The sequence below is a fragment of the Sus scrofa genome, chromosome 14, assembly GCF_000003025.6.
Source record: "Sus scrofa isolate TJ Tabasco breed Duroc chromosome 14, Sscrofa11.1, whole genome shotgun sequence".
Classification (NCBI taxonomy): Eukaryota; Metazoa; Chordata; class Mammalia; order Artiodactyla; family Suidae; genus Sus; species Sus scrofa.
The window spans coordinates 71,521,948-71,541,925 of NC_010456.5; the positions used below are offsets into that span (position 1 = coordinate 71,521,948).

At 37.8% G+C, this 19,978-nt stretch overlaps 1 protein-coding gene and 1 pseudogene across 1 annotated transcript in view; one reads left to right on the forward strand and one right to left on the reverse strand.

Moving 5' to 3' along the window:
- The window catches only part of RUFY2 (RUN and FYVE domain containing 2), a 50,506-nt gene that overhangs the window by 24,716 nt on the left and 5,812 nt on the right, over window positions 1-19,978 (reverse strand). The window contains 10 exon segments of the mRNA XM_021073521.1: window positions 2,451-2,548; window positions 4,243-4,410; window positions 5,946-6,062; window positions 6,203-6,304; window positions 7,753-7,822; window positions 12,239-12,304; window positions 13,126-13,187; window positions 13,381-13,445; window positions 13,448-13,503; window positions 15,955-16,056. Coding sequence (XP_020929180.1) covers window positions 2,451-2,548; window positions 4,243-4,410; window positions 5,946-6,062; window positions 6,203-6,304; window positions 7,753-7,822; window positions 12,239-12,304; window positions 13,126-13,187; window positions 13,381-13,445; window positions 13,448-13,503; window positions 15,955-16,056 — 906 coding nt within the window.
- Window positions 16,770-17,619, forward strand: LOC102157906 (annotated as a pseudogene).

The window sequence follows — 19,978 nt, forward strand, 5'->3', positions numbered from 1 at the left end:
TCAACTTTGGGTAAAACTGAGGCTAGAACTAGGGTGTAAAAGGGTGAAGAAGACAAATAAAAGAAAAATGGGGAAATAGAAACATTTCTAAATGAAAACAAAGTTTGGGGAAAAACTCACAAACTCAAACGTGAAAGAGCCACACAATGTCTAGAACTTGTTCTGTGATTTTTTTTTTTCCAATATAATACATAATATGCCCAGACTACTATCTTCAAATTTGCTTTATTTCTTGTTCGTAATTAACAATGCAAAGCAATACAGCCTTTACCACTTATGTAAAGCACGATGAATCAACTTTCAAAGCATAATACGTGCATCGCTGCCTTTTTACAAAATAATGAAAAGCTTAGTACTTATGTCTACGCTATGTGAAGAAGCCACATTGTTATATAGTATGCTATGGTGTGTATGCCAGGAATCAAGTGTGCTACAAGGCCAAGAGCAAAGACCTGCAATTATTTCAAATCACAGCCAAGTCTTCCCTATAGAATCTTTATGAATTTACTAAATTATGCCAAAGCTCTCTGTGTTTGTGTGTGTGTGTGTGTGTGTGTGTTTGTGTGTGTTTTAAGATTCAAAAGAATTTAGTATTAGGTGGCCACATCCTCTAGAGATCACTTTTGTTCCTCATAACTGAATTTTTTAATTTAGCTTAAAATGTGAATTTCTTTTTTTCCTGCTTTTATTTGTAAGTCATTGCTTCTGCCTGTGCTTAACTCCACTCCCTGCCTCCTATGGCCATCTAGGATTTCTTAGATTTAATTTCACTACTTTTTTAAGAAAATAACTCCCAAGTATTCAAGGGATATTAAGTCCTTGTAAGGAAGCATAAGAAAAATTTCTGTTCAACTAACCAAAAAAATCTACCTCTTTTTTTCTTCCTGAAAACCACACCAATGGGGCAACTCTCACATATTTCACAACTGTAAGTGCTACTTCCAAGGAAAAGAGAGTAGTAACATGTAAGTTGCCTCCAAATCTAAATTTAAATTAAAAATATTAAGATGGGGATATGGGAGACCCAAGCTTTTCTCTAAGGTTACAGAAATGAAAATAAAAGTCAAGAGTGAGGTAGGCCTTGAAGTTGTGCTATCATAGAAGAGGGCTAAGAGAAACTGGAAAATCAAGGAGCTCAAAGCACAAGATGACGGCCAATGTGGGTTATAAACTATTTTAAAATGTATGAAAAAATCAGTCAAGGAGCTATTAGGCAAAGTATGGGCCAATGGGGAAAAAAAATTGTGCCAACATATTATAAAACCAAAGGTTAACTTATTTTTAAACATTTTTTATATTTTCCATCAAAAAGTAGCTAAAAAGATAAAACTGCATTTGAAAATCCTGACCTCCAAAGGGTCAATACTCAAATAAGCCCTTGTGCACAAGGTTTGAGGAATGTGTTTTTGGAAATCCAAGTGCACCCACTCTGCTTTATGGCAGTGTATTACCACGGTAGCTGATCAAGAAGTGCACAGGGTTCCTAATACCCTTTTAGAATACATAATAACATAAATTCTTTTTCTATTTAATATATTATAAAATTGTTGATTCTCTCTTAGTCTGTTTAAATACAAGTGGTTTTCAGAAAGATATATCTTTGACCAGCTTGTACTGGTCCTGAGTGTCATTGCTGGCACATTTTACCAATGACATTGCAATTGTTCTAGTTTGAGTTAACAAATCATTGTCACTTCATAATGGAATGGACAGAAATCAAAGACAGAAAAGGTAATAAAAATGTCCAAAATGTAAAAATGGGGACAAAGAAAACAAAAAAGAAAAAAGAAGAAAGAGGATGTCAATAAAAGAATATTCATGTCAATAAAGCATTAATAGTTATGTTTCTCATAAGCAGATTCAAAGAAAGCAATGATAAGACATATGTTGACACCAACATGACAGGTCAATGGAAATACATTACACTTTCCAACAATAAAAGTGAAAAATGCTAATATAAAACAATTCAATTTAAGCAAAATTATTTCTTGGGTTAGGTTGAGGGTCCTAGCTCAAAGTAACACAACTAAACTGCCTGCCAACTCAGAAAGCTTGATTTCAGATAAAGAGATGGTGAATGACAAAGGATATGACAATCAATATGCATGGAAATCAATAAGGATAATTCCACTATGGATTTTGTTTTTCATTTTTTCCAAGGTTTTATTTGTGTATTCATTTTATGTAACAGATTGATCCACATGAAATTGCCCGTATTAGGCCTTTTTAAACAATCTACAAAATGGCAAATACAAATGAATCAGGCTAATATAAAGCAACTTGATTCCATGCAACAACTGAAACAAAAAAGGCAAAATTCTGCTGGGCTTAAAAAAAAGTCCAATCTAAATTTTCCTAATGGTTTTTGTGGCAGGTGTCAGAAGTGAATAAAGAAAAAGGGGGGGGGGGTAAAGAAAGGAAAAAGGAAACTAAGACTGGAAATGCTGTACCTTTGTTCCAGCTGCCTCATGGCTGCAGTAATTTTACTGGTTTTTTCTTCTAGCCGGGCAATTATTTCATTTTTTTCTTTCAAACCATCTTCAGAACCCTATTTAGAAGAACATAAAAGCTATAGCGGTTTTGACTTTTAAACCTGAATGTTTATAAGCTTTGTATATCATTTTGCTATGGGATTATTGCTTTGAGATGAGCAGTTTTTTGTAGATTAAAATATGTCTAGGATAGGAGTTCCTGGTAGCTCACTAGGTTAAAGATTTGGCATTGTCACTGCCCATGGCACGGGTTCAATCCCTGGTTCAGGACTTCTGAATGCCAGAGGTACAATCAAAAAACAAATAAACAAAAAACCTCCTAAGATATAAAGCAGTAGTGTCCTAAGTCTTCATTTAAAATGTAGTAAACAGGGGGGAAAAACTGTAATTGCAATGTATACATGTAAGGATAACCTGACCCCCTTGCTGTACAGTGGGAAAATAAAAAAAATAAATAAATAAAAAAAATAAATTGACCCACATAATCAAAAAAAAATAAAAAAAATAAAAAAAATAAAATGTAGTAAACAGGGAGTTCCCGTTGTAGCTCAGCAGGTTAAGAAACTGACGAGTATTCATAAGGATTCGGGTTTGATACCTGGTCTGGCTCAGTGGGTTAAGGATCCAGCATTACCATGGTCTGTGGTATAGGTTGCAAGTTCGGCTCAGATCTGGCGTTGCTGTGGCTGTGGTGTAGGCCGGCAGCTGCAAACCTCCATATGCCACAGATACGGCCCTAAAATGAATAAATAAAATTTTAAAAAATGTTTAAAAAAAATGTTTAATGCAGTAAAAAAAAAAAAAAAAAACAAGGGAGTTCCCGTCGTGGTGCAGTGGTTAACAAATCCAACTAGGAACCATGAGGTTGCGGGTTCGGTCCCTGCCCTTGCTCAGTGGGTTAAGGATCCGGCATTGCCGTGAGCTGTGGTGTAGGTCGCAGATGAGGCTCGGATCCTGCATTGCTGTGGCTCTGGTATAGGTCAGTGGCTAGAGCTCCAATTAGGCCCCTAGCCTAGGAATCTCCATATGCCGCAGGAGCGGCCCTAGGAAAGGCAAAAAGACAAAAAACAAAAACAAAAACAAAAATGCTCAGCCTTCAATATTTTCAGAAGATGACAGAATAAACTCTTGTAAAATATGCTATTTTTCAAGTTAAATTGTAAAGGGCTTTTGAACAAGTCTACTTACCAGCAATATCACTTTATTAGAAAATTTGTAACAATTGTAGTAAAACATTTCCATCAAAATTAAATCTCTCGGAGTTCCCGTCGTGGCGCAGTGGTTAAGGAATCTGACTAGGAACCATGAGGTTGCGGGTTCGGTCCCTGCCCTTGCTCAGTGGGTTAACGATCCGGCGTTGCCGTGAGCTGTGGTGTAGGTCGCAGACGTGGCTCGGATCCCGAGTTGCTGTGGCTCTGGCATAGGCCAGGGGCTACAGCTCCGATTGGACCCCTAGCCTGGGAACCTCCATATGCCGTGGGAGCGGCCCAAGAAATAGCAAAAAAAAAGAAAAAAAAAAAAAATTAAATCTCTCTCTGGTCTATACTGTGTAAAGTTCTGGAGTTCCGTTGTGGCACAGCAGAAATGAATCTGACTAGAATCCAAAAGGATGAGGGTTCAATCCCTGGCAGGTTCAATTTTTGACCAAGAAAAAAAATAGGCTCATCTCTTAAAAACCAAATCCTGCATACAAATATTCATTTTCAATTTACATAACAAGAAATTCTAAAAATTAAAGAACATTCCTTACCTGCAACTTTTGATACATCTCTATGTTAATTGCTTTAACTTCCTCTAGCTGTTGTCGGAGGCCTATTAGAGTATCTTGTTTTTCATGGATATCTTTCTCTAACAACTTCATGGCAAGTTCAATCTCATGTTTCATACTGACTTGTACCGCTAGCTCATTCTCCACATCCTGCAATTCAACATAGCTTGAATTCGCACACCCCTTCAGGATGTCAAAGTCAGATACACAACAGTTAATGAGACCAAGAGTTTCTACTCACTATGCAGACTACTCCTTTTGAGTTATTAAGTCCCACTAAAGGGAATTAACTAGGCCCTATAACAACATTCTAAATATTTTCAAATGCACATTTTGTTAAATAAAAGCATTTTTCACATTCGATAATCATCCCTATTCCATTGTCTCAAGAATTAAGTAATTTTCTGCCTCAAAAACTCAGTATTGGAGTTCCCACTGTAGCTCAGCAGTAACAAACCTGACTAGTATTCATGAAGATGCAGGTTCAATCCCTGGCCTCACTCAGTGGGTTAAGGACCTGACACCACAATGAGCTGTGAGGTAGGTCGCAGATATGGCTTGGATTCGGCGTGGCTGTGGCTGTGGTTTAAGCTGGCAGCTGCAGCTCCAATTCAACTCCTAGCCTGGGAACACCCACAATGCCACACATGCAGCCCTAAAAAAAAAAAAAAAAAAAAAAAAGCAAAACTCAGTATTTTCTTTAAACAAAGAAACAAAGTAGTCTGTACAAGTAAAGGCCAGAGATAATTCCCAATTCCTATTTCATGGTTTTCATTTCTTAAAGATTTTTATCTCAGAAGGATCCCTAACAAAATAAATGAATAAATATAAATAAAAGTAAATTTTAAAAAAGTATCCATAACATTAAAGACAAAAAGCAAAAATGCTGGAAAGGCTTGAAATACTCTCCTCTTGACCTGGATTGGGTGCACAGGTATTTATGTCATAAACCAGCAAGCTACATATTTGTATTTTTCTGTCAGTATTTCATAATTTAAAAGGTTAAAAAAAGTTAAATATGACTTTTCTATTTGAATGCATCATTCTATTCTATTGTTAGGCTAGTCACAATCCACTCCTTTCACAAACATAGACTGTAAATAGTTTAAGAACATTGTTTAAAAAACACTGATAAAATTGGAGTTTAAAGAATTTGAGGGAGTTCCCTTCATGGCTCAGTGGTTAACAAACCCAACTAGGATCCATGAGGATTCAGGTTCGATCCCTGGCCTGCTCAGTGGGTCAGGGATCCAGCACTGCCTTGAGCTGTGGTATAGGTCAGAGATGCGGCCTGAATCCCACATTGCTGTGGCTGTGGTGTAGGCCAGCAGCTGTAGCTTCGATTTGACTCCTAGCCTAGGAACTTCCATATGCTTGAGGGACAGCCCAAAAAAGAATTTAAAGGGATTAAAAGGCTAAGATTGCTCTCCTACACCAAGGAAGGTAAGGCTGAAAGAGATTTTAAGTGGTGCTTAAGGGTAAATTATTATTATCATTTTTGCTAAAGTAATTTTATTTTTTTTCTAGAAATTTAACTTTTTTTTTTTAATTTATTTTTTTGTTGTTATTTCCCCCAACACGTTTTTTTTCCCCACTGTACAGCATGGGGACCCAGTTATACATACATGTATACATAATTTTTTCTCCCATTGTCGTGCTGCTAAAGTAATTTTAATGTGACCTACTTGTCTTAACTGAGATTCATCTCGAAGCTGCCTTCTGGCTTCATTGTACATTTCATCTAGCCCCTGCCTAGAATGCTTATATGTTTGAAGCTCAGTTTCCACATCTACTTTGGTAACCTAGGAAGAAAACATAAACTTTTTATTCTATAATCACTACTATTAATTAATATAGCATAGATATATCTAGTCTAGGCAAAGTTCCCAAAAGTGGCAATTTATGACATAAGACAATCTATTTGCAACCAATCTATACTTACTTCTAGATGCTGCTGTGTTTTCATTAAAATCAATTTATTTTCACTTCGTAACTGATGATTTTCTTCTTGGAGTTTAATGATATTATTCTTTGCTATTGCTAACTAAAAATGAAATAGGGGCAGGAAAAAAGATTTTAAACATCTTTATCCATACTTGCTTTACAGGTTATGTTCATGGCTATAAATCATAGAAAGTAAAATTCTAAAACTTATCAAATACCTCTCACATCTACAAAAACTTTCATAAGAAAAATGTGCTTGTATTATCCCAAGAAAACCTTATAGAAATTATTTATTATTTATTACTCATTTTATTTTGTTGGTTAGTCAAATCATGTTAGTAGAAACAGCATTTATCTGATTTACAACGTCCTGAATATAAAGTACATAAGTAAGCATATAAAGAATTATGTTTTAAACAATAAGACCATAAATACTCATGTAAAGACAAAACCATTGATAAGGAAAGAAAATTGTGCTATTGTTGAAAATGTAACACAGACATTCATGATAACCAAATAAAACACCCTTGTGAGATCTGGGCACACTGAGTGACCAACCACCACAAGTATGAGATAGCACTCACTATCAGAGTTAAACAGGAATGATTAAGTGACTTGGCTTTGAAGCCCAGAATGAAAAATGGGATCCTAGGAAAGGAAAGCAAGAGCCACTCCCCAAATAAGTTTCTGAACACTTTGTCTGAAATGCAGACTGCACTTCACAGTGCACCTAAGGTCAAAGAAGAGGCACAAACCAGTGAGCAGCTCTCTCTAATGGTCCCGATCTATCAAACTATCAAATGGTCCTAAACTATTAGAATGAAAATGCAGTCATGCAGACAATCATGTGCTTCCAGGTTGGAAAAATCAGGCCTGTTCTAAAATATGAATTTTAATTAACATGGAAAATAGGGTTCATGGCACTTAAGAACAATTCCTTCCTCTAGCCTAAATAACTCTGAAAATGGAAAGCAATAATTCTTTGTTTTGAAAGGTTCAAAAAAAAAAAACTTTACAAGTAGTACTGAAGAGAGAGTTGAGACATATCCTGGTTCTGGGACCACCAGATAGCTGCTTTGACAGTGCACAAAACCAGAGCACATGGCATGACTATCACACGGAGGAGGGTGGAGAATGGGTGGACACAGTCATGCAGTGATGTTTATAAGGAAAAGTAATCTGAGTAGTGGAACAAGGGGGCCAGTATCATTTTAATGGGAATTTCTAACTAGAGGTGATTCCATCATCTAAATACAGGTCATCCAGATTTTAAAATGACAACCACAGTTGATTTACAGAAGCGTTTACATGAGTTTCAATTCTGAGGCTCGCTTATGGAAGTTGAGTATCTCAAACAATTCAGATTCACCTGAGAATTTGCCTGAGAATAGGTGGTTTCTCAAGATCTTAGGACCATCAATTACAACTATATTACATCATGATGATGAAAATGTGTGTGTGTGCTTAATGTATTCATACTTAAAATGGAAAAGGATCACCAATACTAAGTCCGTGAAAAATGATTATCCATGGCTGGGGTGACAATACCTCTTCAATCAGCTTAGTATTTGACTTTTCTAATGAGTCAACTCTTGAATGGAGACTGCTGACTGTACTGCTGAAATTAATAAAGAAAAAACTCATTCAAAATCACACAAACTCACAAAGGCAAAAAAAAAAAAGTATGCTAACCTGGACCCATTATGTTGATTGACATGCAGCAACTCTCCTGTCTGAATTTTTTTTTTTTTTTTTGCTTTTTAGGGCCACACCCACAGCACATGGAGGTTCCCAGGATAGGGTTCAAATCAACTGCTGGCCACAGCCACAACAACACAGGATCCAAGCCACGTCTGTGACCTATACCACAGCTCACGGCAATGCCGGATCCTTAACTCACTGAGCGAGGCCAGGGATCGAACCCACAACCTCGTGGTTCCTAGTCAGATTCTTTTCCACTGCACCATGATGGGAACTCCCTGTCTGAATTTTTGAATGTGGGAAATGTTATTAGGTTGGAGAACTTGATTTGGCTAGGAGAGCAATAAAAACAATAGAAAAAGAATTTAAATTTCTATTAAAATTCCATTTGATGCTGCCCATAATTTGCTCTCTTCTTACATTCAACCTATAACATGTGGGAATGAAAATTTCACACAAAGATTACTAAACATTATTAAAACTAAATTAAAAATTATTTTTTAAAGGATGAACTTTCAGGAGTTCCCTTGTGGCCTATTGGGTTAAGGATCTGGTGTTGTCACTGCTGTGGCTCTGGTTACAGCTGTGACACGGGTTTGATCCCTGACCTGGGAATTTCTGCATGCTGCAGGCACAGCCAATAAAATAAAATAAAAAATACAGAATGAACTTTAAATATCCATTTTATAATTAAGTGGCTTAATGAAGCTTATAAATAGTGGTCTTCAACACATGCTCCATTCTGTTTCCCTCTCCATTTCCACAGTACCTTAAAACCTCCAAAGTCACCCAGGGTTTGGGAAACGTGATTCTGAGATACCCAATGTCAAGTATCCAGCCAGCCTGTAGCTAAGCAATCATCCATCTTTCAGGGATAGAGTCAAAAGTCAGGTTACACTACATAAACATGCTTGTTTTGTGCATTTTTATTTAAATTGATCAAGACTGGACATTAGTGTACATTTTATTGAGTCTCTTTTCCACGGCCTGCTTGATTCTACCATCTCAAACTCAAATATCTCCAATAAAATGTCATATGCTGTATATGCTACAGTAAAATCTATAATAGACTCAACACATTATTATTTTCTTTTTTGGCCACCCTGCTGCATACAGAGTTCCGAGGCCAGGGACCAGATCCAAGCTGCAGTTGTGACCTGATCCGCAGTTGTGGCAACACCAAATCCTTAACCCAATGAGACACAAGGAATCTGTGCTGGGCCAGGGATCGAACCTGCATCCCAACACTTCCAAGATGCCGCCCATCCCGATGTGCCATAGCAGGAACTCCAATTCAACACGTTTTATACCACCTCAGACACAAATATTGGCATTCTAGTTTAACAGGTGAAAAAATAGTACTTCATTTTTCAAATACAATCATTGTTAGGTAAACAACTTAAATTTCTCACAAACAGCACCAGGGGATCCCAAGAGTGCTATGAAGTAAGGACAGAACCAGGAGACGGACGACCAACCTTATAGTCCCAGCTTTTCTACTTTCCAAATGTGTCACTTTGAAATTGTAAAACCTTTCTCAGCTTGTTACCTTATCTATAAAATCAGACAATAATACCTGCCCTACCTTTATGTGAGAATCAATAAAATAATAATTAAAAAGCACTTTAAAAACAATAAACCCTCCACAGTGATTTTCTTCAAGTGAAGGATAAGTGGGTCTATTTTTTCTGTTTTCTACACTTTTGAAAAATTCTAAATGTACAAGAACTACTTTCTAATTAGATAAACAATGAAAAAATTTAATATATAAAATATACAAAAGGTACTAGTATTGCCATAACTGAATAATACACATAATTGAAAAGAGAATTAGAAAGCTCTTGAACTGAATGAAATAGACTATAAGATAAAGTGTTGAGTAAAAACAGTAAAGCATAGAAGAGTATAAAAAGTATGCTGCCAGTGGTTGACGAATCCGACTAGGAACCATGAGGTTGCGGGTTCGGTCCCTGCCCTTGCTCAGTGGGTTAACGATCCGGCGTTGCTGTGAGCTGTGGTGTAGGTCGCAGACGCGGCTCGGATCCTGCGTTGCTGTGGCTCTGGCGTAGGCCGGTGGCTACAGCTCCGATTTGACCCTAGCCTGGGAGCCTCCATATGCCACAGGAGCGGCCCGAGAGATAGCAAAAAGACAAATAAATAAATAAATAAATAACTACTTTTAAAAAAAAAAGTATGCTGCCCTATGACCAAAAAAACAGGGTGGGAAGGCGAGAAATATAAGAATATATATGCATATTCTTGTTTATGTGCCTCAAGTATCTCTGGAGGCACACACAAGAACTTAGTACATTAACTACGGCCAAAGAGGGAAACCAGGTTGCTGGAGATCACAAAAGATTTTCATTTTATGTTCCTTTTGAAGTTCAAACAATGTGGATGTATTCCTGTTCCCAAAAAGTGAATAAAAGCCTAAAAGTAAATAAATAAACAATACTAGGTTGTCCTGAGAAATATAATCTCCAGAAGACAGATTACAAAATACAATATGCATATACATATATGATACCATTTACTAAAACTCCAAGATTTAAAAAAAAAAAAAAAAAGTGGGGGTGTTCCCATTGTGGCTCAGTGGGCTAAGAATCCAACATAGTCTCTGTGAGGATGTGGGTTCAATCCCTGGTCTTGCACAGTGGGTTAAGGATCTGGCGTGATGCAAGCTACAGCACAGGTCGCCAATTTGGCTAGGATTCCGTGTTGCTATGGCTGTGGTGTAGGCCTGCAGCTGCAGCTCGCATTTGAACACCAGCCAGAAAACTTCCATGTGCCGCAGGTAAGGCCAGAAAAAGAAAAAAGAAAAAAAAAAAAAAAAAAAAAAGGCACTGATACAAAACACTACAAAACACAAGATCTTTCTTCTCTCTCCAACCTCAGAGAGAAAGCAAGAGTTACAACTTATTAGTTTCTTTCTCTAAAATGGGAAAATGTTAAATCATATTTTCTGATTATAATGCATGTTTATTGATTGAGAGTCAAAAAATACAGAAAAGCATAAAGAAAAATTATTCATAATCTCATTATCCAGAGAGAGCCATTTCTGCTAATTATTCATTTTAATTAATGAGAATAGTCTCTTTATAACAATGTAGCAAATATTACTATCTGTGTGCTATTACTATCTCTGGTATGGCAGCCCTAAACCACATGTGGCTGCTCTAAATTGGAATGCACACTGGATTTTAAAGACAATACCAAAAAAGAGTCTAAAATATCTCAATAATTTTATACTGATTATATGTTGAAATGATAATATTGGGGGTATATGGGATTAAATATACCATTATTTAATGGTATATTAATTTCATGTTTCTTTTTTGTCTTTTTAATGTGGTTAATTACCTACATGACTCATGTTTGATTTCTACTAGATAGAACAATACTATACTGTGTATACATATTTTACACACAGATCTAAGAAATTCTTCTCAGCTAGGGTATTCACTAACAGCTTCAATGACCAGGTGACACTGTAAGGAGAAACTTCCACTGTGGAAAATGACAGCAAGAAAGAAAGAAAGAAAGGAAGGAAGGGAGGGAGGGAGGAAGGAAGGAAGGGAGGAACGGAGGAAGGAAGGAAGGAAGGAAGGAAAAAAGAAAGGAAAATGACAGCCACAATTACACATGAAGCCCTTTGAGCTAGGAAAAACAAATTTTTGAACCATCAAAATGATATAAACATTCACCCTATCTAGCCTTTTTTCTCAAAAGTTTGAAATTCTATTTTTAAATTGTCTGAAGATTCTATTTAAAAATAGGATTCTGGGAGCTCCCTGGTGGCTCAAAGGGTTGGGGATCCAGCATTGTAATTGCTGTGGCTCTGGTTACAGCTGTGGCTTTGGTTCGATCTCTGGCCTAGGAGTTTCCCTAGGAACTTCTGCATGATGTAGGCAAGGCCAAAAAATAAAATAAAATAAAAATATAACTTGCATTTTCTGCTGAAAATGAATTATTTCCAATAAGTCTTCTATTCCTAATTTCCATTCACTCTCTATCCCTTCAACCCCTTTTCTAAGATGCTTAGAGGAGTTCCCACTGTGGCAGAATGGGTTAAGAATCTATCAAGCAATTTGGGTCACTGCAGAGATATGACCGGGGCAGTGTGTTAAAGGATCCGACACTGCTGCAGCTGTGGCTCAAATCTGATTGCAGGCCCAGGAACGTCCCTATGCTGCAGGTGCAGCCATTAAAAAAGGAAAAAAGAAGAGGGATGCTTAGAAAAAAGAAATAGGGTTAAAGTGACCCGAAGGGGTTTAAAAAAACCCTAAGACAATATCCTAATTGTATTAAGTATCCATGTGTCCCTAATACTTACTTCAGTTGTCTATTTAATTCTTCAACATAATTCTTCTGGTCTAATATAGCAGCAATTTGAACATTTCTAGAAGAGGAGAAAGAGTAGTTTGTCCTAATTGGAAAGATATTTATTGGGTGCCCAAAAGCCCCACAAAAGGTCTAAATCATCTAAAACTGTTGTAAAACTATAATGGTAAAACAACATTGTTTTGCTTCTAAAATAAACTTCAGGAATCTTTATAATCATGTAGCAGTAAGCTGTGTATTAAATACCTATAATCTTTGTTAAATTACTTGCTAATACTAACTCAATACCATTAGTATATTTAAAATTTTTTAATTGACAGAACACTGTAAATCGACTATAATAGAAAAAATAAAAATCTTAAAAAAATAATTTTTGCATCGGTATGATTAATCTTTTTAAAGAAATATAGTTGACATATAACATTGTTTAAATTTAAGGTGTACAACATGTTAATCTAATATATTTAGGTATTGTGATATGACTACCACTGTAACAATAATTAGCACCTCTATCACATTATATAATTAGCCTTCCTATTTAATGGTTAGAATAAATCTCATAACTATGTCTTGAAATAAGCCAGCATTTGTAAGCTTATCAATAATAAACTTTTACCTCTTTTAACACAAAAACAGAGCTGATGATTAAAATGAGTCTCCAAAGTACTGGTATGACCAAAAGTCGTACTTCATACTAAATCGTCCTTCTCCATAGTGATTTTTATTTTGTAAACCTCGTAAATGGAAGTGAAAACAATACAAAGCAGGAACTACACAAACAAAGGAGAAATTCAAACCATATTGCAAATAGATGGCCCTGATACTGATGTGTAAAGAACTACTATAAAATACATGTGAAACAACTTATGAAAATCATACCTTTCTTTATTTCCAATATCTTCTTCATTCTTTAAATACATGGAAAAGTCAATCACTCCAACCTAAAGTAAATAAAGTTATTTTTATTTAGAGGAGAGAAATATTAGAAGTACCTTCAACATGTGACTTTCATCTTAATTTTTTCTTTAGTGTTTAACCTCAGTGTTTATAAATAACTTAGAGTAATACCTGGATCAAAGAGGAACAGTACAAACTGAAAACACTCTGTAGTTGGTACTGGTCATTTTCACTTACTTGTGAGTCTAAATCCTCTCCCTTTACACACAGATTAGCATCTATCACATTCAGGCCAACCAGCACCCAACAATCACTGCTCCTTCTTCTTCCATCATTAGTGCATGATACTCATAGAATTCACTGTAAAAATTGAAGCAGAGGGAGATTAAAAAAAGAAAAGAGGCATCACTGAGGACTGGAAAGTTTGTGACTCTCAAAAGACACAGTGACTAATGCTCATCTGATAACAATGGTTTTTATTAGAGCTGAATTTTCATCTCAGGATTTATTAAGACTCATGGGATAAAAACTAAGGTGGGGAAATGAACATATGAATCCCTTGTTCAAGTCAATGCATTTGGTATTGCAAATGCTCTTTTTTTTTTTTTTTTTTTGTCTTTTTGCCGTTTTTCTTGGGACACTCCCGTGGCATATGGAGGTTCCCAGGCTAGGGGTCGAATCGGAGCTGTAGCCACTGGCCTACGCCAGAGCCACAGCAACTCGGGATCCGAGCCGCGTCTGCAACCTACACCACAGCTCACGGCAACGCCGGATCGTTAACCCACTGAGCAAGGGCAGGGACCGAACCCGCAACCTCATGGTTCCTAGTCAGATTCCTTAACCACTGCACCACGACAGGAACTCCGCAAGTGCTCTTAATAAATAAGCATCAAAGATATTTAAGGATACCTAGATTCTAAAAAAATGTTCAAACAAGAGACTTGTCAAAGAACTAGGACAGCCTAAAAACTAAGGCTTGACAATTAGTACTCAAAAAACTAGTTATCTCTATCTCATACCTTTCTCAAGAAGTCCCATGTATATTATTTTACCACTGTAACCTTCAGAATATTATTAAGAAATTGAAGATGCTTAAAGTATGGTCACTCGCATTTTTTTTTTTTTTTTTTTTGCCTTTTGGGCCACACTCAAGGAATATGGAAGTTCCCAGACTAGGGGTTGAATGGGAGCTGCAGCTGCTGTCCGACACCACAGCTATAGCAATTCGGGCTCTGAGCTTCATCCGCAACCTATACCACAGCTCACAGCAATGCAGGACCCCTGACCCACTGAGTGAGGCCAAGGACCGAACCCACATCCTCATGGATACTAGTCAGATTTGTTTCCTCTGCGCCACAACTGAAATTCGGTCATTCTCATTTAATAACTGCAAAAACCAAGATGCACAACTGGAGTCACAAGTAAAATTAAAAACAACCAGATTCAGAGGCACTCTAAGAGAACAAAGGCACAGAGGGGCTGCCAGGGAACTGAACCCTTTGAGAGTTCTTCTAGCTTTGAAAAGTCTTTATTAAACATTTGGCCTTCAATTTAAACTCAGTTTCCTGGTGGCTCAGTGGATTAAGGATCTGGCATTGTCACTGCTGTGGCTTAGGAAGTGCCCACAATATAGTCAAAGCAGTAATTTGGACACTCAAGAACTAAAAAGAAACCTCCTGGAGTTCCTGTCATGGCTCAGTGGTTCACGAATCTGACTAGGAACCATGAGGTTGAGGGTTCGATCCCTGGCCTTCCTCAGAGGGTTAAGGATCCGGAGTTGCCATGAGCTGTGGCGTAGGCTGGCAGCTACAGGTCTGATTATACCCCTAGCCTGGGAACCTCCATATGCTGCAAGTGTGGCCCTAGAAAAGACAAAAACAAAAAACAAACAACAAAAAAAAAAATCTAAAAAGAAACCTCCTGAATTAAAGGCCCAAATTTTAATACAAATTTTTATTTATAGAATTAATGGTAACTTAGGAAAAAGTTAAAACTTAGAAGTACAATCTAAATGTCCACCTTATCAGCTGATAAGAAGCTTACAGTGGAGTTCCCGTCATGGCGCAGTGGTTAACGAATCTGACTAGGAACCATGAGGTTGCAGGTTCGATCCCTGCCCTTGCTCAACGGGTTAAGGATCTGGCATTGTCATGAGCTGTGGTGTAGGTTGCAGATGCGGCTCGGACCCCGAGTTGCTGTGGCTCTGGCATAGGCTGGTGGCTACAGCTCTGATTAGACCACTAGCCTGGGAACCTCCATATGCCACGGGTGCGGCCCTAGAAAAGGCAAAAAGACAAAAAAAAAAAAAGCTTACAGTATTCATTTTTTTTTTTTTTTGTCTTTTGTCTTTTTGTCTGTTGTTGTTGTTGTTGCTGTTGTTGCTATTTCTTGGGCCGCTCCCGCGGCATATGGAGGTTCCCAGGCTAGGGGTTGAATCGGACTGTAGCCACCGGCCTACGCCAGAGCCACAGCAACACGGGATCCGAGCCGCGTCTGCGACCTACACCACAGCTCACGGCAACGCCGGATCGTTAACCCACTGAGCAAGGGCAGGGACCGAACCCGCAACCTCATGGTTCCTAGTCGGATTCGTTAACCACTGCGCCACGACGGGAACTCCAGTATTCATTTTTTATGCTAGTTCCAAATCCTTGTTACAACCCCACTATAATACTCTCTCTTTGGGCTCCTCCTTTTATTTTTATGCCATCATAATGTATTTTATGTATCCTTTTGTACTACATCTTCAATCCTTTTTGGAAGACAGGATGTAAATGAAATAGAAAATGAACATGATTTAACAGTACTAACCTCAAGAGATCCCTCTGAATAATTAGGCAACGCAGGTAATCAGCCATTTTTTTTTGCATGAGGGCTAATCGAAGCCATGCTCTTGCACGACCCAGGGGGGTCCTAAAAAGTGAAACCAAGTGATCAGAAAACAGCCCCAGCCCCAAGATTATAGACTACATCTTCTACCTTTGTTGAGGTACACTATTTAATAAAGAAAAAAAGGCAATTTATCATGGTTTTGCTTTTGTTTCTAGAGTTTCAAGTCAGCTCTTTGAGCATGTAAACCTATCCCTAGGCACAATTTAAGTCCCTAAAATAAACCTGCACCTGTAGGACATCTAGGTAACATTTTATGCCTTGGAAGAAATGACTCTCTAAATACTAGGAATATTTCTATAAGAAATATTTTGTTAGACTAGGCTTAGCCCTCTAAAAATTACAATGCGAAATGCATCGGTAAGGAAGTTTCTTGGTGACTTATCGGGTTAAGGATCTGGCATTGTCACTGCAGCAGCTTGGATCACTGTTGTGACACAGGTTCGATCCCTGGCCCAGGAACTTCCACATGCAGCATGCAAAGCCTAAATAAATAAATAAAATAATTAATTGATTAATTAAAAAAAAATAACAGGAGTTCCTGTCATGGCTCAGTGGCTAACGAATCCAACTAGGAAGCATGAGGTTGAGGGTTCGATCCCCGGCCTTGCTCAGTGGGTTAAGGATCCAGCGTTGCCGTGAGCTGTGGTACAGGTTGCAGATGTGGCTTGGATCCCGCATTGCTGTGGCGCTAGCGTAGGCCGGCTGCTATTCGACCCCTAGCCTGGGAACCTCCATATGCCGCGGGAGCAGCCCAAGAAAATGGCAAAAAGACAAAAAAACAAAAAATAAAAAAAATAACAAATGTGTCTGAAAGGCTGTGGTCCAGGGCCATTTTTGCTGGCTCGAAGCAGAGTGTCCCGGACCAGAGGGGGGAGCACACAGCTCTTCTTGAAACTGAAAGTAGTGTTTGTGCTCAAGACGAAAATGCATTCTATCTAGGCAAGATATGTGCTGATGTGTACAAGGCACACAATAACTCCTGCTGGCAAACTGAACAAAACCAGAGCAATCTCAGGAAAGGTACCCTGTGGTCACGGTAACAGTGGCGTGGTTCGGGCCAAATTTTGAAGCAACCTTCCTGCTAAGGTCATTGGACACAGAATCCATATGATGCTGTACCTCACAGATTTAAAGTTATTGAAAAGTAAATAAACAAAAGTGTGCATATGTTCTCTTGCTCAAAAAAATTAAATCTCATACCTCTCTTATCCAAGTTCTTATCATTTAGAAAAAAATAAAAACAACTTTTACAGAGTAAGCATGACTTTTTAAAGAGCTATAGCATTCACACTTTTATGTTTTCTTATGCAGAGAACATTTTGGCAGGTAATGTGGGAAGAGACAATCTTCACTTCTAACAGCTGATGAGTTTCTTATGGCTTAGCATTTTAAGGAATACCATTCGCCAGTAAACATTTTTTACTTTTGTAGAGTTTGGCTTTTTAAAAGCATTATGAACACGTATTTTTATGTTCTAAAATTTAACCAGGAGTTCCCGTTGTGGTGCAGCGGGAAACAAATACGACTAGTATCCATGAGGATGTGGGTTCCATCCCTGGCTTTGCTCAGTGGGTCAAGGATCTGGGATTGCCATGAGCTGTGCTGTAGGTTTCAGACGCAGCTTGGATCCCGCACTGCCGAGGCTGTGGTTGTGGCTGTGGCCAGCAACTGTAGCTCTGATTCAATCCCTAGCCTGGGAACTTCCATATGCTGCAAGTGCAGCCCCAAACAAACAAAAAAGAAAGAAAGAAAAAGAAACCTTTTTTTTTTTTCTGACTTTTTAGGGCTGAACCTGTGGCACATGGAAGTTACCAGGCTAGGGGTCTAATTGGAGCTGCAGCTACCAGCTTATGCCACAGCCACAGCGACACCATATCTGTACTGCATCTGCAACCTACACCACAGCTTTCGGCAACACTGGATCCTTAACCCACTGACTGATGCCAGGGATTGAACCCTCATGGATACTAGTCAGGTTCTTAACCCATTGAGCCACTAGGGGAACTCCTTTAAGTTGAAATTTCCTTTTCTTTTCTTTGTCAAAAATTTTTATACCTTGGAGTTTCCACTGTAGCACAGTAAGTTAAGGATCCGGTGTTGCCTCTCCAGCAGCTCGGGTCACTGCTAAGAGACAGGTTTGATCCCCAGCCTGGCACAGTGGGCTAAGGATCCTGCATTGCTGCAGCTGTGACATAGGCTGCAGCTCCTCGGATTTGACCCCTGGCTGGGAACTTCCATAGGCTTCCATGCAACCAAAAAAAAAAAAAAAAAAAAAAATTGCTACACCTTCTATGCCATCATAAGAAATACGAAGTGTGAATATCATTTGCTACTTAATTTGAAAAACTGGGCTTAACTTCTGGCTCTGCCACTTGTTAACTATAATTTTTTTATCTTAAAAAATAGATATATATTAAAAAATAGATATATATATATGTATAACTGAATCACTTTGCTGTGCACTTGAAACAATGCTGTAAAGGAACTATACTTTAATAAAAACAATTTTTAATTAAAATAAAAATCAAGAAATAAGATTGAGTTTCAAATTACAGAGATCTATTAAAAAAAAACTATAACTTCTTCAACCTGTATTTTCCATAGCTATAAATTATCATAATAATAATAATCTCTACTCTAAGATTGATGTAAGCACTAAATGAATTCATTAAAATTACTGTAATATCCTGATACAGTGCTCAATAAATACTAGCCATTTACTTTTATCATCCATTTATACTTATTAAATACCACCTGCAAACATTTGAATGTTGTGATAAAGCACTACCATGTCCCCTACAACATACAAAACCCTAAACTGTAAAGCTGTCTAAGAAAAAGCAAACTCACAATCTGACAGAAAATGGTAAACATAAAAAAAGTTATCTCAGGGCGTTCCCATTGCAGCTCTGTGGGTTATGAACCCAACTAGTCTCCATGAGGCCAGGTTTGATCCCTGGCCTCGCTTAGTGGGTTAAGGATCCAGTGTTGCTGCAAGCTGTGGCGTAGGTTAAAGATGCGGCTCGGATCCTCAGTTGCTGTGGCTGTGGTGTAGGCCAGCAGCTACAGCTCCAAATGGATCCCTAGCCTGGAAACTTCCATATGCCACAGGTGTGGCCCTAAGAAAGCAAAAAAAAAAAAAAGTTATGTCATTCACAAGAATTAAGATAAACTAAAGGAAGCTCTTACACCTTAATCATACCTAAAGAACAAAGAACTTAGACTTAACAACAGAAAAACCTGAAAAATTTTTTCAATATTCATAGGTCACTAGCTAGAACTTAGCTCATAGGACACTAGCTTCTAGGACATTTCATATATAGCTGTTCCTCAATATTTATGAGGGACTGGTTGCAGGACTCAGATACCAAAATCCATGGATACACAAGTCCTTTATGTAAAGTGGCATAGTATCTACATCTAGTCTAAGCATATGCTCACATATACTTTAAATCATCTCTAGATTACTCACAATACCTAATACAATGTAAAACAGTTGTAAATAGTTGCCAAAGTATGACAAATTCAAGTTTTGCTTTTTGGAACTTTCTGGAATTTTTTTTCAAATATTTTTGACCAAAAGTTGGTCTAATCTGCAAATGCAGAACCCACAGATTTGTGGGTTGACTGTACCTTCATCTAGTGAAACAGGCAGGTGACACTATAGGTCCTAATTTTCAGAGCAAGAAAAGTAATTTGCACTGGTCTTGGGCTATATAGATGGCTTATCTGAGAACTTGAAACTCCTGAACCTTTGCCCTGGATTTAGCCTAAATCGGTCTTTAAATAGTTACTGACTGTCTGCTACTGCAAACTAGCTCAGGAAACAGAAATGCTTAACTGATACATCCTATCTTAAAGTGACTTGCCCATTTCCTGCAATACACTGCAGAATTTAAGTAAGAGATCTAATAAAGGAGTGAACACTCTGATAAGAGTATAA